Source organism: Arctopsyche grandis, chromosome 12, assembly GCF_051622035.1.
Source record: "Arctopsyche grandis isolate Sample6627 chromosome 12, ASM5162203v2, whole genome shotgun sequence".
Taxonomy (NCBI): Eukaryota; Metazoa; Arthropoda; class Insecta; order Trichoptera; family Hydropsychidae; genus Arctopsyche; species Arctopsyche grandis.
Window position 1 is genome coordinate 797,372 of NC_135366.1, and position 12,736 is coordinate 810,107.

General features: G+C 34.1%; 3 protein-coding genes across 3 annotated transcripts; 1 reads left to right on the plus strand and 2 right to left on the minus strand.

Annotated features, from left to right (window-relative positions):
* Window positions 1-1,811: 1,811 nt before the first annotated feature.
* LOC143919539 (DNA primase large subunit-like) lies at window positions 1,812-4,416 on the plus strand. The gene is made up of 7 exons (XM_077441903.1): window positions 1,812-2,001; window positions 2,070-2,351; window positions 2,422-2,539; window positions 2,609-2,829; window positions 2,894-3,131; window positions 3,315-3,522; window positions 3,593-4,416. The coding sequence occupies exons 1-7, from the start codon at window positions 1,889-1,891 to the stop codon at window positions 3,769-3,771; spliced, it is 1,359 nt and encodes a 452-aa protein (XP_077298029.1). The 5' UTR covers window positions 1,812-1,888; the 3' UTR covers window positions 3,772-4,416.
* A 3,367-nt stretch (window positions 4,417-7,783) lies between these two features.
* On the minus strand, window positions 7,784-8,866 carry LOC143920150 (uncharacterized). The gene has a single exon (XM_077442868.1). It carries the CDS (start codon window positions 8,777-8,779, stop codon window positions 7,784-7,786), a length of 996 nt encoding a protein of 331 aa, XP_077298994.1. The 5' UTR covers window positions 8,780-8,866.
* Window positions 8,867-10,129: 1,263 nt separating this feature from the next.
* LOC143920580 (uncharacterized) lies at window positions 10,130-12,736 on the minus strand. Its single transcript, XM_077443516.1, has 2 exons — window positions 11,940-12,736; window positions 10,130-10,927 (listed from the first exon to the last, which is right to left on the minus strand). Exons 1-2 carry the CDS (start codon window positions 12,215-12,217, stop codon window positions 10,369-10,371), a joined length of 837 nt encoding a protein of 278 aa, XP_077299642.1. The 5' UTR covers window positions 12,218-12,736; the 3' UTR covers window positions 10,130-10,368.

Consider the following 12,736-nt stretch of genomic DNA (forward strand, 5'->3'; position numbering starts at 1 on the left):
ATTTTCGAAATTTTCCATATTGCAACCTGTGGTTGCTATTTAGGAACTGGTTATGGCAAATTTCGTAAATAATTTTTTCGCAAATTACGGCAAATAAATCGATCTATGAATCGAAAATGACGGCTGTGCCCCCTTCGGGGCCCCATGCGGCTGCGCCCCCTGCGAGGACTTTGAATCCATTGAATCGAAAAAAGTCGAATCGGCGCCTATGAATCGAAAAAAAAAACGAATCATTTGTTCGATGACGTCACGGATCTACGGACGAACGAACGAACCAAGGATACATACATATATACAAAGTCTCTTTCCAAATTATATATTAGATTTTATCATGTCAAAAATGTGCAAACTAAAATTTGAAACAGACTACTTTGAAAATGAACACATTTATATTTTGAATAGTAAAACCCCTAAGATCGAAAATCGACAAGCAGATGTAAGTATTATAGTGATATTTTTATGATAAATATAAAAAGACCAATACCTTTAAGTACCAAACGTTTTTCAATTATATTTACAGAAGCTCTCAAGCGACGACATCTTGAACAAACAAAAGGATAGTAGGGACAACACCCCTATCAAAGCGAGGCTTAGAGGTTTGGAAATTAGGATCTATGTACTAATTTGATCCCAAAGCCAAAAGGAATAGCGGAGGAACTAACGGGTGTCGTAGAATGCCCCGTTCCAAAGGATAAGTGTCCTTTATGTGAAGCTACATACAACGACGCCCATTGTACGAACGCCAGGGGTTCTCAATCGAGAGCCACCTGATGTCGTGATGTGTGAATAGAGCTCGCTTCGGTTTTCCTCCAAGGTGCCTCCGGATCGTCGTCTGTGGTCTGGTCTCTGCTGATGGCTGCTCTGCTCTAGATTTTCTATATTGTTTGAACAATGACCTTTTTATTAATCTATAAAAATGCTCTATTTTAAATTTCACTAGAAATAAGTCTATTTTCACCAATCACTATCAATTAAACCATTCTATTCTAAACACATCATCTTCTATTAAGGATCTTGGTGTAGTACTCAATAATAATCTCGATTTATTTGAACATATTATTTCCTTTACCAACAAAGCATTTAAATCTCTTGGATTCCTACTCCGCTCAACAAAACCCTTTAATGTTCCTTATGTACTTAAATTACTTTATTTTTCCTTTGTAAGGTCTCACCTTGAATTTGCCTCAATTATCTGGTCACCTTTTTATTTATCCCATATTAATTGTATTGAGAAAGTCCAACTTAAATTTATTAAATCCTTGCGCTACCTTTTTCCTACCTATACCCATTCTACTGTTCCCGATATTTTAAAAATCCTATCTTTTAACAATCTTTCTGTCAGTCGACGACTTACTGATGCTACATTCTTCTTTAAGCTCATAAATGGTTTCCTAGATTGTTCTGATTTACTGAATAAGGTTAGGGCTGCCATAATTGTCAAGCATTGATACGGGACATTTAAGTGCTACATATAAATAAAACATGGACAAGTAGGTAGGTAATAGTTTATTTTAAAAAATTAGTCTTTTTTAGCCCAATCGTATTTTAATCGTAAAAACGTTTTTTTCCCTACGACGCAGCGGTACCTACCTACACTAGTTCGGATTTAAAAAAATTGAATGGCCAAGATTTTAGTAAATAAATCACTTTTCGGCCAGTATTTTCTTTCAAAACGGTTAATATTATTTTATTAAATGTCAATATAAATAAGTAAATAATATGAATAACATAATATAAATCAGTTACTACATAAATATGAAGATTTTCGAAGTAACAAATTGTAAATATCTAAGGGACTCTATTTTTCATCTGGTAACCCTGGCTGTAAAGGGAAGTGATAGTGGGGCAAATTTCGCGCCATCTGTCAAAACATATCAGCTGACAAGACATGCGAAACAGTGCAGTTGCAGCTCTGCATAAACTACGGGATGAATATTCTGATCCCGTCCTTAACGTCACCAAACCACCAGCTGGAACTTTGCCTCTTCGCTCAATTCAACGGTTAGAACTGAACCAAAATAAATTATATGTATAACGTATACATGTGCAAAACCACTTTTTTTCTTCAGAATATGCAAACAACGTTTAGAAGTGTATTATGCTCTTAGTAAAATTACCCTTTCACTCGTGCAATTCTCCGACGACTGGAATGTGGCCATCTTGGCAAAACTCAAGGAAAACTTTCCCGACACATACCAATTATGCACGAGCCGTGGTATAATAACGATTCAACATTTGAAGACTCGACACTACGATAGAATTGCTAGATTTTTCATGTATCATGTTGCCGTCAATAGTAAATCTCTTGGCATCTGTGAATGGATCGTCAACTGCGAAATCTGCCTATTCAGGTCATTATTTAGGTAAGTTATTTGTTTATGACTGATTCAAGTGGTAACATAAAAATTGATTAATTCACAGATTACAATTTTCAAACTGTCTTATGAACGTCCAGGAAGATTTTATATTTAAAAATCAATTGGCACACAGAAGATCCCCAAATCAGTGTACCGAAATATTTGAATCTCATCCATATGAGGTTAATTCTATTATTTATTATTATTGTTAGTTGTATCAGATATTTTACTGATTTATATGAAAAATTCAGGTCACGTGGAAATCTGTCTTACCTTTAATTCGTGCCAGATCGGTGCCTCTGTCGAAAGGAAAAGCCTACGTCAACGCATCACACTTCATCTTTCTAGCATCCAGTTTTCAAACAGAAAACATTTTAAAACACCTATCTGTTATTAAAATTGGACTTGCGACTGTTAAATGTGATCCAAGAATCGATAAGATGATCAAAGATTTTCAATCAACATCTGAAAAGTATTTTATGTTCATTCACATTAAATTTCTAAAATACGCCCAATCAAAACGACTTCTTTTACAGATGTATTCGTATATTATATCAAGGAGAATGGTCCGATAGGATGGCTAGAAAAGTGAATTTGTCTAATCTTGACGACTTATCCGCTTATTTTCCTCCGTGTATGGAAAGGATTCATCATCACATTGAAACCAGGCATCACATCCGATACGAAGCTCGTGTACAGTTTATGCCATTTTTAAAAGATATAGGCCTGTCTTTGAATGATATGTTGCAATATTTTCATGAAAATTTTACAAAGGTTTTTATTCGTCATTTTTAAATAACCCACTGTTGAAGAAAATAAATCAGCACATCTTTCTATGACGATTTATTTGTCATAACTATTTCTCATCTTGACTGACAAATCTCTCCGCCAGTGGGTAACTTTAAATTAGGCACTTCAAAGTATGAATTTTTTATACATGTAGTATCTTGTTTTCAGGTGATGACAGATGCAGAATTCAAAAAGAAAAGGTACGCATATCAAATGAGATATCAGTATGGATTAGAAGGATGTAGACTGGAACAGAAAACCAAGAGCTGTTCTCAAATAATCAAATATTCAAATTGTGACGGTTGTCCACTCTTATCCGTCGATAATCTCCAGGAAGTGTTTTCTCTGCCGAGCTACTCTTCGTTGCGAATAAATGGTATATATATATGAAAATCAAGCACAATGATTGCACAATTCACATAACAATACGTACCTTTCGGTTTCAGAAAAGGAAGATTTACTTTCATCAGTAGGAAAAATATCAGCCAATAGCATATGTGCGAAAATAATTTTATTGAAGCATTTAAAAACAGACAGTTTTGAATCTACTATTCATCCGTTGCAATATTATGTTGAGAGTTTTAGTCAACATCTCGATGAGTGTAATGATTCGAGCGATGCTTAAATTATGTACAAAACTTTTTATGCAATTTTCTGATTATAATATTCATTAGTCTGCTGTAGAACCTCATTCTGATTATAAAAAACAAATAATAATTTTAATACAAAATGTAATATCAATTATAGAAGTATGTTAAGGATGTTCTTTTGGCGATTATTACAGATAAATGGGAATCGACTATTCACACTTTTCATCCATCCATTTTGTTTCTCGTTTTGATACATGAACTTTATGTAAGATTTATTTATATAAAGTTAATGTATATTTATATAAATTACACGTCATTACTGATAAAACTCATTGATCAAAACCTTCAAAGAGCGAAATTTTGGATTTAAAACAGCGTCCTAATCTTTATCTTTTCTACCATATTCAGGACATGTCCTAAATATATTATATGTACATATAACTTGACTAATAAGTCTGGATTGTTGAACTGCCAGGCACGCAATACATATTTACTAAATATTTATTATAGAAAAACTGTTCAAAACATAATACGTGTATGTTATGTACATATAGATATAGATATAACCCGCAGTGTAAATTGGTAAGAAAACATTTTGTATGTATAGTTTACTAGTTGTTTTACCCGGCTTCGCTCAATATTTATAATATAAACAGCTTAAACATGGCGAATCTAATAGTAAATTTGTTTTTTTATTACATTTATTTGAATCGGAAAGAAAAATCGAATCGTCGTCATATTTCCAACCAACAATACTTACATACATACAAAGTCTCTTTCGAGTGTTAACTACATATTATACATACATATGTATAATTTACGTTACACTATTTTGTAAAACAAAACGTTTTTCAGTAGATTAGATTTTCCTAATGATAAAGTGAAAGTGAATGCATCAGCAAATATTAGATTTGAGATTTTAAGAATTAGTAAAAAAAATTGGTTGTGGCTATTTTTTTTATTTATTTATTTAATATACTTGGGGGAGGCGGCAAAGCCGATAGGCCCAAGGGGTTTGAATAAACATAATTTTACAAATTATACATATATGCAATAAAAAAATGAGAAAAATTAAAATACATTAAAAAAAAAAACAATATTAAAATAAAATAAAATAAGAGAAGAAAAAAAAATATAAAATAAATAAACAAAAAAAGATAAAAATACAGAAATATGATTATGGGAAAGAAGAATCACAAAAATCCTTTGGTTTTAAAAAAAGTATCAAGTTTATTCTTAAAAATATTAATATTAATAGAGGTTACTAAATCGTTGGGAAGACTATTCCAAACTGAAACCACTCTGTTAGAAAAGAATGTATCTCTGATCAATTTGTTAGATTTATCTTTTTGGAGTCTAAGCGTGTGACCTCTGAGGTGAGTGTTTATGTTGAATGAAATAACATTAGACATATGACAATTATAGTGATTATTAAGAATTTTATAGACTTCGATTAAGTCACCTCTAGATCTTCTCGTCTCCAATGTAGTGAGATTCATTATTTTCAATCTTTCGTTATAAGAAAGTGATTTGAGTTCAGAAGGAATCTTTGAAATTCTCCTTTGAACCCTTTCAATACATGTAATATCCTTTTTAAAATGAGGATTCCATATGCAAAAAGCGTATTCAAGTCTAGGTCTGATGAAAGTTTTATATATTTTTGTTAAAATAGTTAAATTTAGAAAATTGAATACCCGCTTTATAACATACAAAAATGAGTAAGTTTTGTTGACAATATGATTTATATGAGCGGACCATTTTAGGTCGCAAGTGGTGATGATACCTAGGTCTAATTGGTATTGGACGCAATTCAGGAAAAGGCTGTTTATTTTGTAGGAAAGATTTGGGTTATTATTTCCTAGGTGGAGAACAGAGCATTTCTTAACATTTAAAGTTAAAAGCCAAGTTTTAGACCACGTGACAATTGTGTCCAAATCGCTTTGAAGGGAATTTCTGCCATCTGAGTTGGCAGGACAATAAAGTTTAATGTCGTCAGCGAAAATAGAATATTTACAAGTGAGGTCATTTGCTATATCATTAATAAAAATTAAAAAAAGAATTGGCCCTAAAACAGAGCCTTGGGGAACACCACTAAGGACGGGATGAGATTCTGAAGAGCAGGATCCAATCCTCACCGAGAAGTATCTAGACTTTAAAAACACTCTGATCCAGTCAAGTAGCCTTCCTCTCACACCTATATGCTCGATTTTTAGTAAAAGCCGATCGATAGGAACTCTATCAAAGGCTTTTTCGAAGTCAAGATAGACGACATCTACGGGTATATTATTATTAAGAAGGAGAGACCAATCATTGTGCACGGTTAAAAGGTTACTCAGTACTGATCGGCCTTTTATAAAACCATGCTGGTATTTAGATAAAAGGTTACAAGACTCAAGAAATTTAGTCAGTTGAGAGGCGATGATTTTTTCAAAACATTTTAGCAAAATGGGTGAAAGACTGATAGGACGATAATTAGTGGCTTCTAATTTGTTTCCCTTTTTGTAGATAGGAATAATGTTAGAAGTTTTCCATTCGTTGGGTATAAAGGAAGATATAAAGGAATGATTGAAGAGTTTAAAGAGGGGACGAGATATGGATAGAGCAGTTTTTTTAAAAAAAAGTGAAGGTAAGTTATCATTACCAGGGGCGGAGTTGTCTCCCAGGTTGTGTAAAACCTCTGAAACGACTTTTTCGGAAAACATTATGTTATTAATTACTGTTGAATTTCGGGACAAGTTAGGAAGCATCGGCAGATTTGTAGAGTCTTCTTTGATGAATGAGTTGCTAAAGGCCTTAGCAAAAGTGTTGGCTATTAAGAGGGGATCCGTAATAAGCTCCTTTTTTTCATTCATGATTGTGGAAACTACAATTTTAGATTTTAGGTTAGAGTTTAAGTATTTAAAGAAAACTTTGCAATCGCCAGAAGCGATTGAAAGTTCAAAGTCACGCTTTGAGTTTCTTATTTGTTTAGTGACTTCATTATTAAGTTTTCTATAATTAGCATAACCCTCATGGGTTTTATGTTTAGCATAAATGTTCCAAAGTTTCCGTTTTTCTTTAATCAGAATCAATATAGGTTTATTGATCCACGGTTTACATTTGGATTTGAATGGTTTAAGGAAAGGAACAAATTTTTGTATGCCAGCATTTATAATATGATAAAAAGAATCCCACTTAGAATGAATATTAATTTCGAGTTCTAAAAATGACCAATCGCTGTCTATAAAAAAATCATTCAATTTCTCATAGTCGGCTAATTTAAAGTTACGCTTTAAGAAAGGATCAGTTTGAGGTTTACATTGGGATCGATCACACCATTGAATCAGAGAGTTAATTATAATATGATCACTTAGACCAATTGGGGAGTCAGAGAGAATCGATGATAAGAAATTGTGGGAGTTTGAGAAAACTAGGTCCAATGTCGATGGTCGATTACATCCTCGAAAACGAGTAGGGAAGTCTACCAGTTGATTTAGTCCTGAATTTGCGATGCAATCAAGAAACTCAGCTGCAGAGCCGGAAAGACCAACTGGGCTGAGAAACTTCCAGTTAATGGTAGGAAAGTTGAAGTCTCCAAAAATCAGCGTTGGACAGCTTTTACATCCTTCATTGGCGATGACGTTGAAAAGTTTGATGTCTTCCTCAAATGTGGAAGTGGGAGGTCTATAAATACACGCTAAGATAAATTCGCAGCAGTTAAAACAAACCTTTAACCACAAGTGTTCAATGCCTGATATTGAGATATTGGATGGTAAAAATCTTTCAACCACAATACATGGATTATTAGAAGAAATTTTTACATAAATGCAAACACCTCCTCCTCTTCTATCTTCCCTATCGGATCTATAAATAGCAAAATTAGGAATTTCTACGACACTGTCAGGTATGTTATTATTTAGCCACGATTCACTTATTAATATTATATCGGGATTGTTATTAATTATGTAAAGTTGAAACTCACTGAATTTGGGAATTATTGAGGAGATATTCGTATACATAATTTTAATTTCAAGATAAGCATTAATGTAGAAGTTATTTCTATTGATGTTAGTAGCCATAATCCGTTTTATTGATCATAATGGTGAGCTGGTTTTTAAGTTCAGGGCACTGGTTGATTCTTGTCATATGATTGCTGGGTTTGTTAGTTATAGTACAATTGAAGCATTTGGGCGGGTTCGATGTAGATGGACAATTTGAAACTAGATGACCAGAAGAAGCACAGTGAGAACAATTTGGTTTTTCCTCTTTGCAATATTTTATAGAGTGCCCGAAGTTGCAGCAGCGTGAGCATTTAAGCACGCTAATGTAGTCATCGATCCTGCACGAATTCCAGTCTATGAAGCATCTTCCTTGGTTTACAAGTTTTTTTCGGAGTGCTGGCGAAGTGGAATACACTCTGTGGCAGGTGGGCCCTTCCCGAGAACCCGCTAGGTGACTGAATTTAATGTTATTAGAGACGTCAGTTCCGAAGTCTTCTATCAAAATTTTCATAATTCTGTCGTCGGGTACATCTCTAGGAACGTATTTAACAATAATTTTTGGCCAACGCTTTTTCGGGAATACTACATTTAGCTTAGCCAAATTAATTTCATTACACTTTGCAATTAATTCGCAGTCTATGATAGAGTTTGTAAAAATCACCAAACCATTGTTACTGACCTTTTTTAAACCTATTACTTTAGCACCTATTTTAGTGGGGTTAATTGCTGCTTGGAGAGTGGCTTGTGTTGCTTCAGAACTGGAAATTCCAGAATCCTTGCAGGGGTATATGATTACAGCGGGAGATGGAGATTTAGCTGCGATCCCCGTGTTCGCCACCTTCAAGTGTCTGGATCCGGAGCTTGAAGCCGCTACTTCGGAGAACAGCTGAGTTTGAGATGCGAGTGGTGTTCGTTTGTCGGAGATCTCATCAGTTAAAATATCCAACAATCTTTGTACGGATTCTTTGATACATTTGGATTTGGCAGTGGTAAGCATGTTACCACTTGCTAGTATCTCCAGGATTATAGTTTGTTGTTTTATAGCTTCGTTTAATTTCTTCATTATAATTGTTACAATTTGAAAAAATAAAAATATTGGCGCAAGATTCGGCACGATAAGTCGACACACGTGCGATTGCTGCCGATAATCGATTCAAACTGATTATCGGCAGCAGGTACTATATCTGCGTCAGGCGCAAAGCTTATAATCCGATTATAATTTCTTACATATAATGTATGCTAGACTTGTTTAATCAATCGTTCATTATACATGAGGCAAATAAATTTCGCACGTTATTATAATAGATTTATATCATTTAGCTACTTCGCGGCTTGTACTTGTATGTGGATATTATACGTTGAATATGATAATAATTTTCTAACAATTAGATATATCCTACCGCTCAAGCCAGAAAAGGATCTAAAAAACCCAGCAATCATCGGTTTCAAACTTTTGTTTCATTTTAGAGAAAAACTTTGAAAATTTTATGTATATATGCGTAAAGCATACTTTGCAGTCAGCCTGTATTGCAGTCACCAATATTGTTAAACTGGTCGCTCTCTCGTTGAACGAACTCTAGGCGACTATAGAGTGGTGAAACTCAACTATACGTTTCAAGTATTTGTCTTTTTAACTATTCAATCGATCGGTATTCTTTATTCACACTATTTTCCATAAAAATGACATCCGCTTTGACATCCGATTGCGGAATCCTAAAAATGACATCCGATTGCGCTAAAAAGTAAACGCCAAAAAAGGCGTTGGGTAAAAATTTGGATTCTTAAACGAAACTATTTGAATACCACGCAAGAAATGCTCCTGGGCGATGACTTTAGAATGAGTGAGGATTTGTTCGAGAAACTTCTAACCTAGGTTTCGCCTTATATTACTAAACAAGACACACTTGAGACAAACTATATCGCCGAGAGAAAAACTTGCTGTAACACTGCTATACGTTGCAACTGGCAGAAGCTTCAAGTGCTTAAGATACTCGAGTATTATTTCTACTGCTACTATAAGTGAAGCCATTATTTCCACATGCAAAGCATTGATTCATATTCTTAACCGTTTGCCCGCGGTCGTCTTCTATGGAAGTTTTGGGCGACAAGTCTGTAGCGCGGCTGTCTTTCTGAACTTTGCACGGGATTTTGAGGCTTATATGCGCCTATTTCAATTGTTTTAAGGTTCAAAATTTGTTAAATATATTACTGAGTTGAATTCTATCTATTCAATTTGCTTAAAATTAATATATACCAGTCAAAAATAATTTTTTTGTGGAACCATACTGAAACCTCGTTTATGTGACGTCACGTCTTCATACAATTATGAAGAATGATTATTTGACAATTAATTCAAAACTACGAGATATATTATGTATTTTATTGTTTAAAATAATACTTTGTGTTAATTAACATATCTGGTTACTTGAGTAAATATTAAAACCTGCATTTAAGGTCGAAAACTCGATTGCCAAATTCGCGAAAAAAGTGCCGCGTACAGGGCTTGTTCGCTATATTTATTGCCGCGGGCAAAGGGTTAAAGGGTATATAAAGGTAAGAAATAAAATCCATAGTAATATAATAACTTAAAAATACTTTTTTATTTCAATGTTCTTAAAGACTAAGTAGTTTTAAAAATAAAGAAAACAGTAGTTATGGTTTGAACTGTTCAAAAAGATTTTTTACTGAGCATTGCTTAGAAATAAATTTTAATGCGTTTATCGTGGCTACGTTATTTCGTGGACGTTTTATAATAATTGGAGAAGGCAGCCCCTTTTTGATTTTTATGCCTGTTGGATTGGAGTTGGAATTGTTATTGAAGTTTTCTGGTATGTGAATTATGGGTGGCGGCGTGCACAAGTAAGACGTAAATGGGGCTGATGATGGTGAAAAAGAATTAACTTGTCCAGAGTTTCTATTTAAGTCATTAAGTTGGGCTTCAAATAATACGTTGTTGATAGCTTTTTCAGCGTATAGTCTCTGGGTAGGACTGAGTTCTTTCAATTTCTCAGACCATACCAGAACAATTAGATCAACAGGTTTTTGGGGAGATTGGGAAGAAGTTGTGGGCTCATTGTGTTTTGCCACCGGCTCAGGATTTTCATCACCTCTATTTACTGTGGATAAAAACCCGAGTGCGTGAAATGTTGTGGATGTCGGGATGTAAACTTCACCCAACCTATTTGCGTCGTCAATTTTTTTCAACTCTTTCCTGAAAGCAACATTGTTCAATAAATAATTTAGGGTCACACAAAAAACTAGGTAGGTACTTCAATAGCGACATTTTGATATTTGTAAATTGTATAATTCAGTCCCATATATTTGATTTTTTATCTTCTGTAAATTGTACAATATGAACTAATCAATTAATCTATATATGTGTAAGTGTATTGTATGTATACAGTGTACTCTCGATTATCTAGATGCGGTTTATCGGGTTTGCAGATTATCATTGCTCGAAATAAATTCAATTTACAATCAAATTGTATAATGCAGTTAAGACTGGATTATATTGGAAGTGTTTTCCAAATAAAAAGTTTGCTTCGTTAAAAGATTAGTCCCTTACCGGACGAATTTAGATCATTTGTAGAGCGTATTACAATCATGTTCTGTGGAAATGCATCAGCAATTGATAAAATTAAACTATTGTTAATTGGAAAACAAAAAAAAAACTAGATCCGTTAAGGGGACTGAAAAAAAAATCTTCCTGTTGATTATTATATCCAAAAAGAAGCCTGGATGGATAGAGATCTTCGAAGATTGGTTCAAGACTAAGTGGGTTCCTAAAGTGAAAGACATTTTAAAAACTTGCCACAGAAAGCAGTATTGTTAATGAATAATGCTTCTCATCCGAATAACGCTAATTCGAACATGGAGAAAGATTCTTCCTAATGTAAAAATAAATTTATCAGATTGTGAAGAGATCTAGGCAGGTGATATATATGAAATATACAGATTAATGAAAAATATCAAAAATTATCCGTGTTTTTCAATTATTCCCCAAAATAAGCTCGGATAATCGAGAGAACTCTGTAATAAAAACAATAACGGTCAATAAAAACAAATTAAGTTTAAAATAAAAAAAGGAGGTCATGGACACGTATAACGTAATACGGATTGTAATTCTGGTATCGCGGATTTTACTATTATCTATCACGGTAATAAATTTTTAATATAAAATAAATTAATACAACTTATTTAATAAGTTTAAATTAAAAACCCACCTGTAGTTGCTGCGAAGACAGTTTAATTTATTCCTCACGTCTTGTGTTGTCGCGTTCGACTTCATTGACTTATATATTTTTAAAAGCTTATTTAAGTATTCATCTTTTTTAGATTTATTAAGGTAATTCTTGTCACACGGGTCCCATAATGCCTCGCAAGTCTCGTAACAACGAATGAATCTTTGTAAATTCGATTCCGATATGGTCTCTGAAACATCATCGGTGTCATCCACGGCTGTCAAGCACGTACCGGGTTTGGCGCTTCTTACACACTCCATACGAATTACAGTTCTCGTATCAACAGTATGTATTACTTCAGATATCGACGGTGGGTTTTGAACTTTCAATGGTAGCGGTATCTACGCCGGTATTTGATAGATCTATAAAATACCGCAGATCGTATAACACGACGTATAATATATCGTATTATACGCACGAGTCAGGTTATTTACACACCTCGGTTTACGGCCAGTACCCCTCGGGGGCTGTCACATATTATGACAGCTATGAAGAAATATCACCTCCAAGTTCTTTACTTGAAAACTGGCACCACTCAAGACTCTCTCCGCTCATTCGTCTCGTCCAGAATCAGTGATTTTGAGTGCACTATATCTGATTCGCCTATACCCTTGAGGAATACTTCCTACATTATTAGTGTAACTTCGAATGAGGTTTTCAACCGCATTGGCAGCGTTAACACTAGAGGTATCTACCGCGGTATTTGATAGATCTATCCGGCCTTGGAAAACAAGAAATAGCGTTCGAACACGCGGTATTTGATAGATCTATCAAATACT

Excerpts from the sequence above, each read along its gene's own strand:
- LOC143919539 (XM_077441903.1), top strand. The coding sequence starts at position 1,889 with ATGCGAAACAGTGCAGTTGCAGCTCTGCATAAACTACGGGATGAATAT. Across the intron at positions 2,002-2,069 it reads CCTCTTCGCTCAATTCAACG|AATATGCAAACAACGTTTAG; the intron begins GTTAGAACTGAA and ends TTTTTTCTTCAG. Across the intron at positions 2,830-2,893 it reads TTTCAATCAACATCTGAAAA|ATGTATTCGTATATTATATC; the intron begins GTATTTTATGTT and ends CTTCTTTTACAG.
- LOC143920150 (XM_077442868.1), bottom strand. The coding sequence starts at position 8,779 with ATGAAGAAATTAAACGAAGCTATAAAACAACAAACTATAATCCTGGAG.
- LOC143920580 (XM_077443516.1), bottom strand. The coding sequence starts at position 12,217 with ATGGAGTGTGTAAGAAGCGCCAAACCCGGTACGTGCTTGACAGCCGTG. Across the intron at positions 10,928-11,939 it reads TGTCTTCGCAGCAACTACAG|GAAAGAGTTGAAAAAAATTG; the intron begins GTGGGTTTTTAA and ends TGTTGCTTTCAG.